The 18363-nt window shown below is 49.4% G+C and overlaps 1 protein-coding gene and 1 long non-coding RNA gene across 3 annotated transcripts in view; both read right to left on the reverse strand.

Annotated features, from left to right (window-relative positions):
* Positions 1-2547: 2547 nt before the first annotated feature.
* The window catches only part of TMEM101 (transmembrane protein 101), a 61137-nt gene continuing 45321 nt past the window's right edge, over positions 2548-18363 (reverse strand). Inside the window, exons 4-6 of one of the 2 annotated variants that reach the window (XM_070773589.1) lie at positions 3118-3305; positions 2948-3028; positions 2548-2794 (exon numbers count right to left, since the gene is read on the reverse strand). In XM_070773589.1, the coding sequence (XP_070629690.1) occupies positions 2770-2794; positions 2948-3028; positions 3118-3305 (294 nt within the window). In that variant the 3' untranslated portion in view covers positions 2548-2769. Of the gene's footprint in view, positions 2795-2943; positions 3029-3117; positions 3306-18363 lie in introns of those variants that run through there. The other variant, XM_070773590.1, reaches the window with a different exon arrangement.
* Positions 13856-16727, reverse strand: LOC139177590 (uncharacterized). The gene is made up of 2 exons (XR_011562095.1): positions 14210-16727; positions 13856-14066 (listed from the first exon to the last, which is right to left on the reverse strand). It is a non-coding gene; the product is annotated as an uncharacterized lncRNA (long non-coding RNA).

Here is an 18363-nt window from a genome sequence, read left to right on the forward strand (position 1 = left end):
AGGAGTCTGGCAGGCTACAATCCATGGGGTCACAAAGAGTCAGACATGACTGAGTGATTAACACTTTCACTTTTCGGAGTGAGTAGAAGAAAGGAAAAGAAGGGGGATATTCATAAGCATGTGCCAGGCTGTGTCAAGCTGACCTCTAGACTCAGCTCTCTTACTCACTAGCTCTGACATTCATTAGCTGCGTGACTTTTGGCAGCTTACATCTCTCTGAGCCTTAAAACGGTGAACTAATATTATTGAATTGGCCAAAAAGTTTGTTAGAATTTTTCCATAAACTTATGGGAAAACCCAAATGAACTTTTTGGCCAATCCAATATTATTTAAGGTCTGAGGATCCCTGTTTCATTAGTAAAGAAATAAATGCAATGACATGAAATGACTAGGCCAGTCACACAGTCCGTGAATGATAGAAATGGGACTCGAATCCAGTCTTTTGTCTCTGAGGCTTCTGCAGCAACTGTGGGGCTCCTGCCCTTGAAAGACTCATGGTGTAAGATAGAGCTGCTTTTAGGATAACTTGCTATACAGCACAATAACCAGCACAACTACCCTTTCTCCTTCCCTCCCTTCCCAGTGGCTAGAATAGGGGTGCAGCTATGAGCCAGATGGGTTATCTTCAGTCATTTAGATGAGGGCTTGGGAAGACCACAGAATAGGCAGCTGGGCTGTTAACACCCCCATGGAGCAGAGCTGCCAATGCCCCAGATGAAACTTGCATTTTATGTAAGAGAGAAATAAATTTCTTCCTTAAGTAATTTTTAATTACATCTCAAGTTTAAAAGCCAGATCAATACCGTGGCCATATAATGTATGTAAAACAATTAGCTTATTGTCTAACATATAAGTAAGTGCTTTTTTTGGCTGTGTTACGCAGCTTGCAGGATCTTAGTTTCCTGACTGGGGATCAAACCCAAGCCCCTGCAGTGAAAGTGCTGAGTCCTAACCACTGCACCACAAGTGAATTCTCAGTAAGTGCCCTTTTTTTTCTAAAGTACCTATTGATATTGGCGTCATTAGTGTTACATCTAAGGTTCCCTCCAGCTCCAACATTGGTTGAGTCTGATCAGCAGTGGATTAATCATCTCTCAGCACATCCCCCATGGACTTGAAGCAAACCCATGTCACCTATGGTGAACCAGACATGTCAAGCTGGGCAGAAATTGTCTGTGGCCATATAATTTATACAAGGGGTCTCTTCTATTAGCTTCAAACTGACCACAGCTCTCCCAAAAGACCCACAGACAGGAGACCATGGACACAAACACAGATTCACATCCTCCCACACCTCCAACCACAAAATAAACCAACGTTTGTAGCAGCCATCGCATGGTCCCATCCTACCTCTCCTGGGGTTGGGCTGGGGACTTGATCAACTGATTAGAATGGTTAGAGTAGAGGAGTGGTTAGAGTAGAGGAGAGAAGACAGGAGGAACTGTGATGGAAAGTAGGTCTCAGAAGGTAGACTGTTGTAGGAAGAGGAAACCAGAGAGAACTAACTCCACCCCCAAGCAATCAGGGCAGGCTTCTGGGAGGAGGTAGCCACTACCCTGAAACTGATCTCCAGAATGAAGAGAGGAAAAGGGATCTGCAGCAGGGGGAGTGGCCAGGCCAAAGGCTTAGAGCATTGGAGTCTACAAGGCCTGTGACCTGACCAGGCTCTCGACCTGCTTCCATCGCCCCCTTCCACCCTATCTTCTGGAGACTAGAGGGCAGTGCAGGGAAGGGAAGGTGGTAGAACCCCAGGGACCCCAGGGCAGGTGGTGTCTGACCAGGGGCCTCTCCTCCACCGATGGCAGAGCCAGCTTGAGGCTCCTCTCCCAGAGCCACCTCAGGAGGGCATCCCTCTCATGACCTTGTCCCCAGGACACCATGCTTGGTGCTTTATCTCCTGAGTGTGAATTCAGAAAGGGGAGGGAAGCAGCGGAGAGCAAGGGCAGCCTCCACACTCCCACTGCTCCTGCTCAGGCAATGGGGGTGTTGGAAGTGACCCCTTCCCCCAGCACACACACCCATCTCACCCCACAAATGACTCTCCCTCCACAGCCCCAGCTGGGGTCCCATCTCCACTCCCAGCCACTACAGCCCCCAGGGTTAGTGATACATCTCCTCGGGGTAACCTGGGGTGTTGGTACCAAGCCCATTCTCCAGACACTTCCCTCTTTGGGGGATGGCGCAGCTCTGTCCCCAGCTACTCTCCTGGGCTGCCTAGCCTGCTCCTTTCCACACCCTTCACCCTCCAGCAGCAATTCTTCCTGCTCCTCCCTAACCCTTTGGAAGAACTTTCAACCTGCCCCCACCCCACCTGACTAGAGCGCCAGAGGACCCTTGTCTGGGTGCCTTCCACTCCTCACGCTGGGGGGTAGCGTTTTCTCTTAGTTCAGAGCAGAGAGGGCCCCTCACTCCACCCCAGCCCTGGCCTCGGGCTCCTTTGGTCTCAGGCGTCATCTTCTATCCTCTCAGCTCTCTCCCCTCCACCCTCCACTCCCACCTGGATGCCACCTCCACGAAGGACAAGAGACAAGATGTAGAAACGCACCATTTCCAGTTCAGTGAAATTTGCACTTTATTTAGAGATCAAGGAAGGACCACATCTGGCCCTCCAGCCCAGGGGCAGGGACATGGAGAAATGGAAATAAGGACCCCAAAGAAGGACTTCAGACCCAGCAAGCCCTGAAAGGAATCCAGGCTCCGGGGTCAGGAGCAAACATGGAAATGGGGTTGGTGTCTTAGCACATCTCTCTCTGGAGGCCGTCGGGGTCTTCACCACAGGTAGGCTCCTTCTGGCCTGTAGGAGGAAAAGGAAAGGAGTCATACGGAGCCAAGCTCGGCGTCGGATCAGGGTAGGCGAGATTGGGGAAAAGTACTAGGCGGCGGGGATAGGGTGGAAGGAAGACCAGGCCACCCCTCAGGGGACAGCCGTCCGGCGGGGCGCTTTTACCGCGACTTGACCGGCGGGTCCTCGCGATCTGGAAAGAGCAGTATGGAGAGAAGAGCTTCTGAAAAGTCGCGTTTCCCAAACCTGCAGGGCGGAGCCAGAGATGGGTGGGGTCGTATCTGGCCACGCCCCTGGTGGCAGCCCGGCCCCGCCCACCCCGCACGCGCTCTCACCGTTGCCGAGTGACCAGGTTGAGGTAGTGGCGCAGCGAGGTGTAGTAGCGGTTCAGCTCATCTGGCGAGGCGTGTTCTCCCGGAGCTTGGGGTTTGGCGGGGTAGGCGTCGACCAGCTCCCCCAGGCAGACGAGCAGGGTCAGTAGCACTGTGGCCATGGCGGGCCACGATCTGCGCCCCGACATCATCTGGAGAGAGGCACTAGAGTCAGTCCGAGCACCTACTTGGAAGTGGGAAGCAGAGGTTGCCATCTAACCGAAGCTTCAGCGACCTGTCTGGGGCTGGTTCCCGACCAAGACTTGGCCGCCTGCTGGCTGTGTGTTCTCAGGCATTGCACCATCTCTGGCCTCAGTTTCCTCATCTGTTAAAAGGGCATAAGCCCTGCCTGCCTCCACCAGAAGGGCAGATGGAGGAACAAGGCTATGCTGGCAGCAGGGACTCCCCGGCTTTTCTCCTTCCCACTTCCGCTGACCCCCTTCTAAACCAGCTTCTCACCACTCAGTCCGTTTCCACCTTGCTAGCCTCAGTTTCCCCACGAACTAGCCTGGGATCCCCCGACCAGACCATTGCTGGGTCCCAGGCCACTCACAGCAACAGCTCCAGAGGCAGAGTGGTCAGGAGATGGAAGGCCAGAGGAGTCCGAAGGGCTGGACTTCTACAGGTGGAGCTGTGGCCTCCTCAGCTCAGTGCGTTCCGTGTGGGGCTTATATGCTGGTCTGAAAGGGGAGGGGAACTGGAGTGGGGAGGGCTCTCCTTCCTCACTCCACCCAGGGGCAGATCGCTGAGCTTACTTTCAGACAGTAAGTGATGTCTTCACCTCTAAGGAGCCAAGGCGGAACCCCCCAACACTTGGATTCAGGGTACCTCTGGACAGGATGCCTAGTCAGAACCCCATCTTCACCCTTCAGCACCCCAACAGCAGGTGTAGCCTCCTGAGGAAGTGAACCATTTGGTCTAGATTCCTGGGAAGACCCTTAGGACCAGGGTTGACACTCCTTCTTTCCTAGCTTGTCCATGGTTGGGGAGAGGAGATACAGGCAGGAGTCCAGATCCATATTTTCCAGCCTGTGGGACTTATGACCACTACTTCCAAAAGCCAACCTTTTAAGCCTCTTTTCCATAATACATTGACAGGACCTGTGGGGAAAACCTCTTGCTACTGGAGGCAGGATGGGAGCTATAATCTTGGCTTTTGACCTGCTGTCTGTGAAATCTTGGAGAAGGGACCCCCTCTGGACACTCCACTATGTCTCCCTCTGTTCAAGAGTTGGGAGAGGGGTGGGAGGAGGCCAAGGTCAGTCCCCTCCCCAGAAGCAGCTGAGTCAGCCACCTGTACACCCAGCCTGACATATACACATTCAGGTCCAGCAGGCCTGGTATACAGACCCCTTGCAAGGCAATGTGCCCCCATTTCCATCCAGGGGTCACTTGAGCACTGGTGTCTTACAGGACTGAGTGATGCCAGGAATGCCCAACAACATGCCACCATCCCTAGCCCGTTACAATCTCCACTGGGCTCAGGGTCAAAGATCCTCACCAAGGAAAGGACTCCTGTTTGTTAAGCACCTACTGTGTACTGGGCAGTACATGATTTCAGGCACAACAACACAATGAGCTGAGTTTCTCCCCACATTACAGATGAGGAAACTAATGCTCTGAGAGGTAAGGAAGCAACAGCCAAGGTCACCCTGGATTCAAACCAGAGAAAAGAGCCGAGGCTGACCCCAGGGAGAGGCCCACCCAATCATGATGGACAGAAAGGCTTACTATCTCAGACAACTGTGAGGCTTAGGAGTCAGGCATGCAAGGAGGGGAAGGGAAGCTAAGTAAGTATGGGGTCTACCAACCCCATCAGACCCACCTGCCTCCAACAGGAAAAAAAGAGCGCTACAAGGAAGTCTGCAATGAACATTTCCAGCTCCCTTACTCTGCCCTGGCTGGATCCTCCAGTGCTTCCAGACTTCGCATCAGCCCATGAGAGCAGGAGGGACCCTCTTGTTCAGGCCCCTAGTTCTGGGCCAGCCCTTCCACCCTCAGGACAGATGGCCAAGGGTGTTATTTTTAGAGCTGTCTCTGGAAGTGGAGCCCACAGCTCTCTCAATCACCTTTTTATGGGTTCAGTCGCCTGTACTCTCCGGAAATGGCTGCTTATCAGCTAGTTGGGCCCTCTGGGCCCCACACATCCCAAGAAAGGCAAGGTGGGCACACTGAGCGTGGATGTGGAAGATGCCCTAAGGATGAGGGGACATGAACCCCATCCTCAGTGCGGGGAGAAAAATCTTTTTTCTTAGGAAGTCATGTCTAAAGGGTGAGGCCCAACCCTGTTCTCCAGGAATCCCAGGTCACATCCTTAGGGATTCCCTGTCTATGGTGAGAGGAGCAGCAGTTTCACTGGGGAGCCCCCATCTGAGGGCAGAGATACTCTGTCATCCTTGTGCAGCCCCAACTGGAGTAGTTCCCACAACACAGGGACAGACAAAAACATGGGAACAAGCCTGTGTCCAGTTTGGAGAGGAAACAGCAGAAATAAAAGAACTCCACTCTTCCAGAGGCCTTGGAAAGACAAAGACAGGTGCTCACCGTAGCGATGGAGAGGGTGGCCACAGAGCTGGTGAGGACAGCTACAGCCCCAGGGGTCAAGGTCTAGACAAGGACCCTGCAGGCTAGAGGGGTCAGGGACATCTGAGCCAGGGGCTGTGGGCTCTGCTAATACCGCAGCACCAGCTAGGGTGGTGACAGGGTGTTTGTAGCATTCTGACCAAAGCAGAGAGTGATGACATGAGCTGTGAGATGCCCACAGGGAATTTGTGGCATCCCTGGAACCCCCTGACATCTTGGGGAGGGTGCTGTCTGAGGGTAGATGGCAGAAGTTAAGAAGGCATGGGCAAAGGCCCAGATTCAGGTTCAACCTCTCAATAAATCACTTTCCCTTCTACTATTAGAGTGAAAGCAAATGGGACCAGAAGAGGTCCCTCAGGGTGGGCCAGAAGCCAGACTCCCAGTGCACATTTACAGGGCCAGCCAATTGATTCATTAATCACCACTCCCTCATTGAAGAGTGTATTAACTTGTTGATTGGTGGAGAGGATGTCTCAGCCATCGATCAGTGAGCTCAGCTATCCCCCAACTCACACACCCACCATCATTGACACTTCAGTCGCTATGAGACCTGTCTGGATGGTGGGGAACTGATATCTGAGAGAGGAGAAACTTCCAAATAGCTGTTATTGTAGACTTGGGAACAGCACCTTCCTCCAACTTGTCCTCAAAGGGAAATGGGGACAGAAACACTGAGGTTCCCTTGATCCCCATTCTCGGAACACCTAGCAAGGCCACCCTAGGGGTCAAGGAGGCTTATGGACTTGGACCCCTGTTGACCATTGCTCTTGCCCAATGGGCTCAAAGGCTACTCATCAGGAGAGGGTAGCCCATGCCATTCATCCCTAGAGTCTTAATTTCATATATCCTACCACCTGCCCACCCTCCCCACCTCCCCCACACAAGGCCTCTCTCTGATATCCCATCCACTGGGCAGCAGTAGTCCATTACCTTCCACCCTCAGGTGGGGCCTCATGTCTGAGGGTCTACACACAGCACATGGCTATGTAGCCAGAGTGATTGGTCCTCACTCAACAAGCACTTCTTAGGTCCCTACTCTGAACCAGACACTCTTCTAAGCACCAGGGACCAAGCAGTGAGCAAACAGGCAAAATCCATACCCTCGTGGAGTTTACATTCTACTGGCAGATGTCAATTACAAATTGGCGCTTGCTATCTACCTCTACAAGGATTATCATGTGCTACTGCAGCTGCTGATCTTCAACACCCCCTGAAAGGAGCTCAGGGTGGAGAGCAGAAGTGAGGCACTCTGTGCTCAGGGAAAAACTGACGGAACAGTTCTTCAGATAGATATTTTCAGGAGCCGATTTTATGAGACCAATTCCTCATATCTAGAAAAGCACTAAAGTCCTTTGTGGTAACATCTGCCCTTTGTGACTAGCAGAAACTTTCTGTCAAAAAATACATGCTTGACTGTCTGTACTCCCCCTTCACCAAATTCACATGTATACAGACCTTCTCACACACACACACTCACTTCTTTGGAGCAGTTTTTCAGAGCTATCTGAAATGCTGCCTCAAATAAAACTTAACTCACGAAACTCACATTTACATTTTTCAATAAGTCAGCTGTTACAGGAACCATGAGGAAGGGACCCAGAGTGGATTTCTGTCCTTTGCCTGAACTCTGTGAGGATCCAGAGCCCTCATACCAGCAGAGCTCCCTTGTGCCCATCTGCCTCCTTGGAGAGTTCAGACTAATTTGGGTAAGTCTCTCCTGGTTCTCAGATCTGCCATATTGGTTGATGATCCTGAGTTTTATTTAGCAGTGCATAGCAGGTACCTAGGACTTCCCTGATAACTTAGTTGGTAAAGAATCCTCCTGCAATGCAGGAGACCCTGGATCAATTTCCGGGTCAGGAAGTTCCGCTGGAGAAGGGATAAGCTACCCAATCCAGTATTCCTGGGCTTCCCTTGTGGCTCAGCCGGTAAAGAATCTGCCTGCAATTTGGGAGACCTGGGTTTGATCCCAGCCTTTCCTTAGAGAAGGGAAAGACTACTCACTCCAGTATTCTGGCCTAGAGAATTCCATGGACTATACAGTCCACAGGGTCACAAAGAATCAGACACGACTGAGCGACAGGTACCTGCCCCACTCCAGTGAAGGATACTGGTGAGGTGGGGTGGGAGGGATGTCAGGGTTTGCTCAGTTGTAAGAAACTGAGCGGTCTGTGCTGAGTGGTGAGGTAAGAGCCTGATCTGATGCTTTTCCTCCACTTGACTGCCTTAATAGAATTTTTGAAATAAAAGTGAAGATATTACATGAAAGCTCCAAAGAAAAGGGATAAGACTCCTTCCAGCAGGTTATGGAGACTGAGAAATTTACAGGAGTGGTGGAGGCAGAGCCCTCATACCATGCAGTGGTCCCATAGGGAAACTGCATTCATTAATTAAAATATTTGCTCATTGGAGGTCACAAACAAGAACTGGACGTTCAGTGATCTGAGCACCCATGCTGGTTTTAGACCACCAAAAGGAGAAACTAAGACGTGCAAGAGGACTGAAACACGCTAGGGTGACACATGCAGGAGTTATGCTCACAAGCAGCACGCTGGCCCATCACACAATTTCACTAGCAAATTTTGTCCCTGACAAATAAATTCAATTTTAAAAATGGGAAATAGAGCCTCTCAAACACAGAAACAAGGGCATCAGAAAGCCAGTCTCTAATTAACACCCCAGCCAGAGTTATGTATGTACAAAACTCACAGTTACAAGTATGTAATTAATTGGAAAATTATACTAAAGGAGATCTCAACCTAAAATGGCCAAATTGGAGTTTTCAGATATTCCAAAATCACTATTTTGGGGGCACACAGTTAGAAAAGGCCTAGGATCAAATAGATGGAATGGAATGCTTACTTTGATTGGTACCTAGAAGATTCTAAAAGAGAAATGATACAGTAACTTCTTTGCAGGAAATCAACAATTAACTGCTTGAAACTATATCAGAACTTGAAAAGGTTGCTAGCACTTTGACTCTGCCTCTCCCTCTGCTCCTCCCACATATGCTCTTCTATCTGAATTGCCTGTCCCAGACACTATCTCTTTTTCTCTTCCAACTCTTTCGCCTCTTGCTCTTCCCTTTTCTAGTGAAGGAGGATTCAAAAAAAAAAAAAAAATCAGAAGTGATTGTAGCTCCCTTTAAGAAGAAACCTATTATAGCAAGAGATAAACCATTCTTGGTGCTTATGTACACATTCTGGACCAAGCAGAACTTAGAATCTTAGTTAAGGAATTTCCCAATCCAAGTCAGGATCCATTGAGATTTGCTAAGGAATTTATATTTAATATATATAATAAGGAATTCAGTTAACCAGCCTAGGTTTTCAGTTAATACATCTGTTATTTTCTGAAAGCAAAGTGTTAGTCGCTCAGTCATGTCTGACTCCTTGCGACTCCATGGACTGCCTTTGGTTCCTCTGTCCATGGGATTTTCCAGGCAAGAATACTAGAGTGAGTTGCCGTTGCCTCCTCCAGGGGGATCTTCCCAATCCAGGGATCGAACCCATATCTCCTATGTCTCCTACACTGCAAGAAGATTCTTTACCCACTGAACCATCAGAGAAGCCATCAGAAAGCAAGGGAATAAAGAAAGAAAGCAGGATGGAAACACCCCTTAATGGATTTTGAATCACAAACTCGCACTGAATGCAAGGAATTAGCCAGAAATTGCTCAAACTTAGCTTTCCCCCCAAATTGTAGACTGGACAGAGATTCAGCAGTTCAAGCAAAGATCATACAAATCCATTTTGGACTATTATGAAAGATTTGAAAAAACCGTTAAGCCGCATTCTGGTTTGACACCTGAATCATTCTCTAACCACCATAATGAGCCTTTGCTTGACTTCACATTTTTAGATGACTTAGAGGATATGGCTACTCTAGGCAAAAGGCACAACTTAGGTTGGTCTGAGTTACACACACTCTTGTTACACAAGCTGACCAACTTTACAAAACCATTAAAAAGAAAGTAAAGGGGCTATCTATGAAAATTATGAACCTTCCATGATGCCAATTAAGTACATAATGCTAGCTGAACTTTAACCTACCCCTGCTTAATTCCCAACCAGCAGAGAAAGCCAGATTGAAGGGGGAAAATATATCTCTCTAGAATTCTGACCCTGAGGGAGTAAGTCCTACTAGAAGACTCTGATTTTCTCTCCCTGTACCTTGAGACCAGAGCTCTCAGGATAAAGTATCTTGTCTAGATAATCTCTGATTTCTGAGACTGAGAAAAAAAATGAAAAGAGGAGAGAAAAAATTATTTTAAATTTAACTTCTTCCAATTATTATTTACAACTAGTGAGTCATATTGTGATAGCTGCTTCATGACTAAGTTTAGAAAATGGAACAGTGAGATCTCTCCTTGTGTCTGCCTGGATATATGTATGTTTCAGTAGATGTCTTTGGAGAACATTGCTGAGGTTAATTTGTAAGTGAGCTCTACCTAGTTGGATTTAAGAAAATTAAGTACTTATATAAATTCTGAAATATACAGAAGACAATTGGCCAGGGACTCCCTTGTGGTCCAGTGGCTAAGACTCAGCACTCTCAATACAAGGGATTGCAGTTGGATTTCTGGTCAGGGAACTAGATCCCACATACTACAACTAAGTCTTCGCATGCCCCAACTAAAGAACACACATGCCCCAAATAAAACACTCCAACTAAAGATTCCACATGCCACTACTAGAAAAAAAATTCTGCCTGCTGCATGTATGCTCAGTTTGCAACCTTATGAACTATAGCCCTCCAGTCTTCTTTGTCCATGGAATTAACCTGGCAAGAATACTGGAGTGGGTTGCCATGTCCTTCTCTAGGGGATTTCCCAACCTTAGGATAGAAATCACATCTCCTATAGCTCTTGCACTGGCAGTCAGATTCTTAATGACTGCTCCATCTGGTAAGCCCTCAGCATGCTGCAATGAACATCAAAGATCCTGCTTGCCACAACTAAGACTCAGCCCAGCCAAATAAATAAATAATTAAAGAAAAAAGATGCTATGTGACTTCTGAGGCCAGGTCACAAAAGGTAATTATTATGAATTAAAGTGTGTTCTGCTCTCCTCGCTTTCCAATTCATGTGTTGGAATCCTAACCCACAGTACTTCAGAAATGTGACATTACTTGGAAATAACGTCATTGCAGATGTCATTCATTAAGGTGAGGTACTTCCCTGGTGGCTCAGATGGTAAAGCATCTGCCTACAATGAGGGAGACCCGGGTTTGATTCCTGGGTTGGGAAGATCCCCTGGAGAAGGAAATGGCAACCCACTCCAGTACTCTTGCCTGGGAAATCCCATAGACAGAGGAGCCTGGTAGGCTACAGTCCATGGGGTCACAAAGAGTAGGACATGACTGAGTGACTTCACTTCACTATACTGCAGTACAGTGAGCTCCTAATCCAACATGACTATTGTCATTCCGAAAAGAGAAATTTGGACACAGAAGCAGACAGGCATACAGGGAAGATGATGTGAAGAGACACAGGGTAAAGACCCCCATCTAGAAGCCACAGAGAGAAGCCTGGCACACATCCTTCCCTCACAGACCTCCAAAGGAACAAACCCTGCCAACACCAGCCTCCAGAACTGTTGTGAAACCACCCAGTTTGTGGGACTTTGTAATGGCAGCCCCAGCAAACTAATACAGCAAGGCAGTCAGCCTTCTGATTCTCTTAGACCACTAGCTCTAGGAGCCACTGTTCTGTAAGTCCAACCCCAAGACATCAGGCTAGAGATGACACATGTAGGTGTCAGTCTGAGCTCCCAGCCAACACCCACCAGAACCCACCAGACATGTGAATGAGCCTTCTTGGGTATCAGACCCAGACAGCTTCAGACAGTTACTGCATGAGACACTCTGAGTCACAATGGCCTAGTCAGGTCCTTCTCAATCCTGACCCATAAAATCATTAGTGAAATACAATGGTTAAGTCACTAAGTTTTAGGTTTACTTGTTACACAGCATAGTAAGCAGCACACATACCCTTTCTCCTTTGCTCCCTCCCTGGTGGCTAAAATACAGATACAGTGATTGTGGACCAGGTGAGCCATCTTCATTCATTGTAGATGAGGGCATACGGAAGCCACAGAATAGGAAACTGGGCTGTTGGACATTCCCAATGGAGAAGAGCTGCCAGCTCCCTGGATACTACTCGCATTTTATCTAAGAAAAATAAAATACTTTCTTGTTTAAGTCATTCTTAATTCTGTCTCAATTATTAAAATCAGATCAATATCCTAGCAATATAATGTATGTAAAACAAATAGCTAGTGTCTAGCACATAAGTCGGAGAAGGCAATGGCACCCCACTCCAGTACTCTTGCCTGGAAAATCCCATGGACGGAGGAACCTGGTAGGCTGCAGTCCATGGGGTCGCTGAGGGTCAACCACGACTGAGCGACTTCACTTTCACTTTTCATTTTTCACTTTCGTGCGTTGGAGAAGGAAATGGCAACCCACTCCAGTGTTCTTGCCTGGAGAATCCCAGGGACAGGGGAGCCTGGTGGGTTGCTGTCTATGGGGTTGCACAGAGTTGGATACGACTGAAGTGACTTAGCAGCAGCAGCACATAAGTAAGTGCTTTTTGTTTCTTTTTTTGGATGAGCTGCACAGCTTGTAGGATGTTAGTTTCCTGACCAGTGATCGAACCTAGGCCCCTGCAGTGAAAATGCCAAGTACTAACAACTGGACCACCAGTGAATTCCCAGCAAGTGCTTTTTTTTTAAAAAAAAAAAAAAAGGTAGCTATTGATATTATCATCAATATTACATCTAAGCTTCCCTCTGACCCTTAATATTGGTTAAATCTGATCAGCAATGGATTAACCACCTCTCAACAATCCCCACAGTGGACTTGAGGCAAACCCATGTCACGCTGGGCAGAAATTGTCCGTGGTTATATAATTTATACCAGGGTTCTCATCTACAAGCCTCAAACTGACCACAGCTCTTCCTTGCAGACCAACAGACAGAAAACCACGGACACCAACACAGATTCACATCGTCCCACGCCTCCAACCACAAAATGAACCAAAACTTGAGGCAGCCATGGCATGGAGTGGTTTTAGGGGTTGGTTAGAGTAGAGGAAAGAAGACAGAGGAATAATGACAGGAAATGGGTCTCAGACAGTGGAATGCTTGAGGAAGAGGAAACCAGAGAAAAGAACTAACTCTACCTTTCAAAGTAATCAGGGCAGGCTTCAAGGAGGAGGTAGCCACTACCCTGAAACTGATCTCCAGACTGAAATGAGACAGGGATCTACAGCAGGGGGAGTGATCAGGCCAAAGGCTTAGAGCATTGGAGTCTACACGGCCTGTGACCTGACCAGGCCCTCGACCTGCTTCCATCTCCCCCTTCCACCCTACCTTCTGGGAGACTAGAGGGCAGTACAGGGAAGGGAAAGTGGTAGAGCCCAGAGACCCCAGGGCAGGTGGTGTCTGACCAGGGGTCTCTCCTCCCGTGATGGCAGAGCCAGCTTGAGGCTCCTCTCCGAGTCACCTCAGGAGGGCATCTCTCTCATGACCTTGTCCCCAGGACACCATGCTTGGTGACTTACCTCCTGAGTGTGAATTCAGAAAGGGGAGGGTGGCAGCAGAGAGAAAGGGCGTCCTCCACACTCCCATTGCTCCTGCTGGGGGAAGGGGTCACTTCCAACACCCCCATTGCCTGGGCAGGGGTAATCTGGGGTGTTGGTACCAAGCCCATTCTCCAGACACTTCCCTCTTTGGGGGATGGTGCAGCTCTGTCCCCAGCTACTCTCCTGGGCTGCCTAGCCTGCTCCTTTCCACACCCTTCACCCTCCAGCAGCAATTCTTCCTGCTCCTCCCTAACCCTTTGGAAGAACTTTCAACCTGCCCCCACCCCACCTGACTAGAGCGCCAGAGGACCCTTGTCTGGGTGCCATGCACTCCCCTTGCAAGGCGGTAGCATTTTCTCTTAGCTCAGAACAGAGAGAGACCCAGCCTGAACTCTGCCCCAGCCCTAAGCTCCTTTTGTCTTAGGCATCATCTTCTACCCTCTCAACTCTATCCTCCTCTCCACACTACAACTCCCACCTGGATGCCACCTCCACGAAGGATTAGGTAAAGCAAATAGATAAGCACACTTTCCATTTCAAAGAAATTTGCACTTTATTTAGGGAACAAGGAAGGACCATTCACAGCCCTCCAGCCCAAGGGAAGGGACACACTCCTCAGACATAGCCAGCCTGGAGAAGAATCCAGGTTCCGGGGTCAGGAGCAAACATGGAAATGGGGTCGGTGTCTTGGCATATTTCTCTCTGGAGGCCGTAGCGGTCTTCACCACAGTTAGGCTCCTCTGGCCTGCAGGAGGGAAAGGAAAGGAGCCAAGCTCGGCGTCGGATCTGGGTAGATGAGACTGGGGGAAAGTACTAGGTGGCGGGGCTAGGGTGGCAGGAGGATCAGGCCGCGCTCCAGGGGACAGCCACGTGGCGGGGCACTTTTACCGCTACTTGACTGAGCGATTCCCGCGATCACCGATCCATTTGGAGAGGAAAGTTTCTAAGAGTTTAGGATTCGCAAGTCTGTGGGGCGGGGCCAGAGAAGGGCAAGATCATGAGTGATCACGCCCCTGTCGTAGACCCTGCCCCGCCCACCCCGCGCACTCGCTCACGCTACCGATTGGCCAGCTTGGCATAGCGGCTCAGCGAGAAACGATGATGCTTATCCGGTGAGGCTTTTTCATCTGAAGGCTGGGGTTTGGAGTCGACCAGCTCTCCCAGGCAGACAAGCAGGGCCAGCAGCACTGTGGCCATGGCGGGCCACGATCTGCGCCCCGCCATCATCTGGAGAGGGGCACTAGATTCAGCTAGAGCAACTACTCCTGAGGCGGGAGTCTGAGGCTGCCATCTGGTCCAAGCTTCAGCGACCTGTCTGGTCGCGCTGGTTCCCGACCAAGGCTTAGCCGCCTGCTGGCTGTGTGTTCTCAGGCACTGCACCATCTCTGGCCTCAGTTTCCTCATCTGTTAAAAGGGCATAAGCCCTGCCTGCCTCCACCATGTTTACCCAGAAGGGCAGATGGAGGAAAAAGACTATGCTGGCAGCAGGGACTCCCTGGCTTCTCTGCTTCCCACTTCCGCTGACCCCCTTCCAAACCAGCTTCTCACCACTCAGTCCGTTTCCACCTTGCTAGCCTCAGTTTCCCCACAAACTAGCCTGGGATCCCCCGACCAGACCATTGCTGGGTCCCAGGCCACTCACAGCGACAGCTCTAGAGGCAGAGTGGTCAGGAGATGGAAGGCCAGAGGAGTCCGAAGGGCTGGACTTCTACAGGTGGGGCTGTGGCCTCCTCAGCTCAGTGCATTCCGTGTGGGGCTTATATCCTGGTCTGAAAGGGGAGGGGAGTTGAAGGGAGGGGGCTCTTCCTCTTCCCCCTCCCCCCCACAGCAGATCGCTGTGATTACACTCAGACAGTACATGATATCTCCACGTCCAAGGAGCCGAGGAGGGAGCCCCCACACTTGTACTCAGGGTACCTCTGGACAGGATGTCTAGTCAGAACCCCATCTTCACCCTACAGCCCTCCCCCAGCAGGTGTAGCCTCCTGAGGAAGTTAACCATTCGGTCTAGATTTCTGGGACGACCCCTAGGACCAGGGTTGACATTCTGTCTTTTCTAGCCTGTCCATGGTGGGGGAGAGGAGATGCAGGCAGGAAGCCAGAATATTTTTTCCAGTCTGTGGGACCTGTAGCTGCATCTTCCAAAAGCCAGTCTTTTCAGCCCCTGCTTCATAATATGTTGGAGGAGAACTGAGGAGTGACAAGACCTGTGGGGGGAAAATCTCTCTCCACTGGAGGCAGGATGGGAGAGATAACCTTGGCTCTTGACCTGCTGTCTGTGAAGTCTTGGACGAGGGACCCCTCTGGACACTCCACTATGTCTCCCTCTGTTCAAGAGTTGGGAGAGGGGTGGGAGGAGGCCAAGGTCAGTCCCCTCCCCAGAAGCAGCTGAGTCAGCCACCTGTACACCCAGCCTGACACATACACATTCAGGTCCAGCAGGCCTGGTATACAGACCCCTTGCAAGGCAATGTGCCCCCATTTCCATCCAGGGGTCACTTGGGCACTGATGTCTTACAGGACTGAGTGATGCCAGGAACGCCCAACAACATGCCACCATCCCTAGCCCGTTACAATCTCCACTGGGCTCAGGGTCAAAGATCCCCAGCAAGGGAAAGACTCCTGTTTGTTAAGCACCTACTGTGTACTGGGCAGTACATGATTTCAGGCACAACAACACAATGAGCTGAGTTTCTCCCCACATTACAGATGAGGAAACTAATGCTCTGAGAGGTAAGGAAGCAACAGCCAAGGTCACCCAGGATACAAAGCAGAGAAAAGGGCTGAGGCTAACCCCAGGGAGAGGCCCACCCAATCATGATGGACAGAAAGGCTTACTATCTTGTATAACCATGGGGCTTAGGAGTCAGGTATGGGAGTAGAATTAGGGAAGCTAAGTAAGTATGGGGTCTACCAACCCCATTCGACCCACCTGCCCATCCCACTAAAAGAGAGGAAAAGAGCCAGACTGCCACTCCACAATTACAGGACCAACCTATTGATTCATTAATCACCACTGCCTCATTGAAGAGTATTAACTTTCTGATTAGTGGAGAGGATGTCCTAGCCCTTGATCAATGGGCTCAGCTGCCCCCCACACACTCTCAACTCCACCAATGACCCATGATTCAGTCACTATGAGATATGTCTGGAGGATGGGGGACTGACATCTGTGAGTGGAGAAACTTCCAAATGGTTGTTATTATAGACTTGTATCCAGCACCTGCCTCCAACTTGTCCTCAAAGGGAAGTAGGGACAGAATCACTAGGGTTCCCTTGATCCCCATTTTCAGAACACCTAGCAAGGCCACCTTAGGGGTCAAGGAGGCCATGGTCTTAGACCCCAGTTGACCATTGCTCTTGCCCAGTGGACTCAAGGGTTACTCATCAGGAGAGTGTCCATGCCACCCCTGCCCTAAGTCTTAATTTTGTGTATCCCACCACCTGCCCACCCTCCCCTGTCTCCCTGACTCTCTGATATCCCGACCATTGAGCAGCACTAATCTACTACCGTCCACCCTCAGGCAGGACCTCATGCCCAAGGATCTAAACACAGCAAATGGCCATGCAGCAAGAGTGACCAATCCTCACTCAATGAGCACTTATTGGGCCCCTACTCTGTGCCAGACACTCTTCTAAGCACCCAGGACTGAGCAGTGAATGAACAGGCAAATCCATACCCTCTTGGAGTTTGCATTCTAGTGGCAGGTATCACCTATATGGCACTTGCCATCTGCACTTGACATTTACCTCTACAAGGATTTAAATCATGTACTGCTGCAGCTGCTGACCTTCAACACCCCCCGGAAAGGAATTCAGGGTGGAGCAGATATGAGGCACTCTGTACTCTGGGAAAATCTGGCAGAACAGATCTTCAGATAGTTAGATATTTTCAGGAGCCGATTTTATGAGCCCAATTCTCCTATCTCCTTATATCTAGAAAAGCACGAAAAATCCTTCATGGTGACAACTGTGTCTTGTGACTAACAGAAACCTTCTGCAAAAAAAGATGTGCTTGATCATATCTACTCCCTTTTTACCAAAATCACATACTTACTGACCTTTCCCTCCTACCTCTTTGGAGCAGTTTCTAAGAGCTACCTGAAATGTTGCCTCCCAGGCTATAGTCTTCATTTTGCCCCAGTATAAGGTAACTTGCAAATCTCATGTTGTGCATTTTTTTAAAGTTAGCCCAGGAAACGAATAAACAAGAAATCATGTATTAATAGTATGTCTGATTTCAATAAGTGCTGTAAAGTAATTAGCCTCCAATTAAAATAAATTTTAAAAAGAGAGAGAGAAAATAAGTGCTATAGAAAAAAAATCCAGGTAAGGATAGAGTGCTGGGTGCAGGGGACTTGTTTTATGTTGGATGGTCAGGGAAGACCTCACCATAAGATGGCATTTGAAGGATGTAAGGAAGCAAACCATGAGTCTACCTTAGGAGGAATGTTCTAGGTGGGGGAAAGAGCAAGTGCAAAGGCCCTGAGGTTGAAGTCAGGTTGACAGTTTGAGGAATGGTGAGGAAGCCTGTAGGGCTGGAGTAGAATGAGCAATGAGAAGAGTCAGAAGGAGCTGAGCTAGGGAGGCTATTTCACACCTTGTATCTGTGATTCCTGAAGTTTCACGTGGAACTGGCACATCATGGGCATCTAGGAAATGGTCATTGAATCAATCAGTGATTCAATTGGTTAAGATGAATGCATGCTCAGTCGCTTCCCTCGTGTCTGATTTTTTGCGACCTATGGACTGTAGCCTGCCAAGCTCCTCTGTCAATAGGATTCCCCAGGCAAGAATACTGGAGTGGGTTGCCATGCCCTCCTCAACCAACGTCTCCTGTGGCTCCTGCATTCCCGGCAGATTCATTACTGCTGAACCACCAGGGAAGCCCGTTAGTTAAGATACAGCTGCCTTATAGAGACCAAATAACCGTAGCTTAAATACCACCGAGGTTTATTTGTCTCTGACATAAGAATCCAAGCTGTACACCTGAAACTAACACATCATTGTAAATCAACTATGAAGTGAAGCAAAGTGAAAGT

This window comes from Bos indicus, chromosome 19 (genome assembly GCF_029378745.1).
Source record: "Bos indicus isolate NIAB-ARS_2022 breed Sahiwal x Tharparkar chromosome 19, NIAB-ARS_B.indTharparkar_mat_pri_1.0, whole genome shotgun sequence".
Classification (NCBI taxonomy): Eukaryota; Metazoa; Chordata; class Mammalia; order Artiodactyla; family Bovidae; genus Bos; species Bos indicus.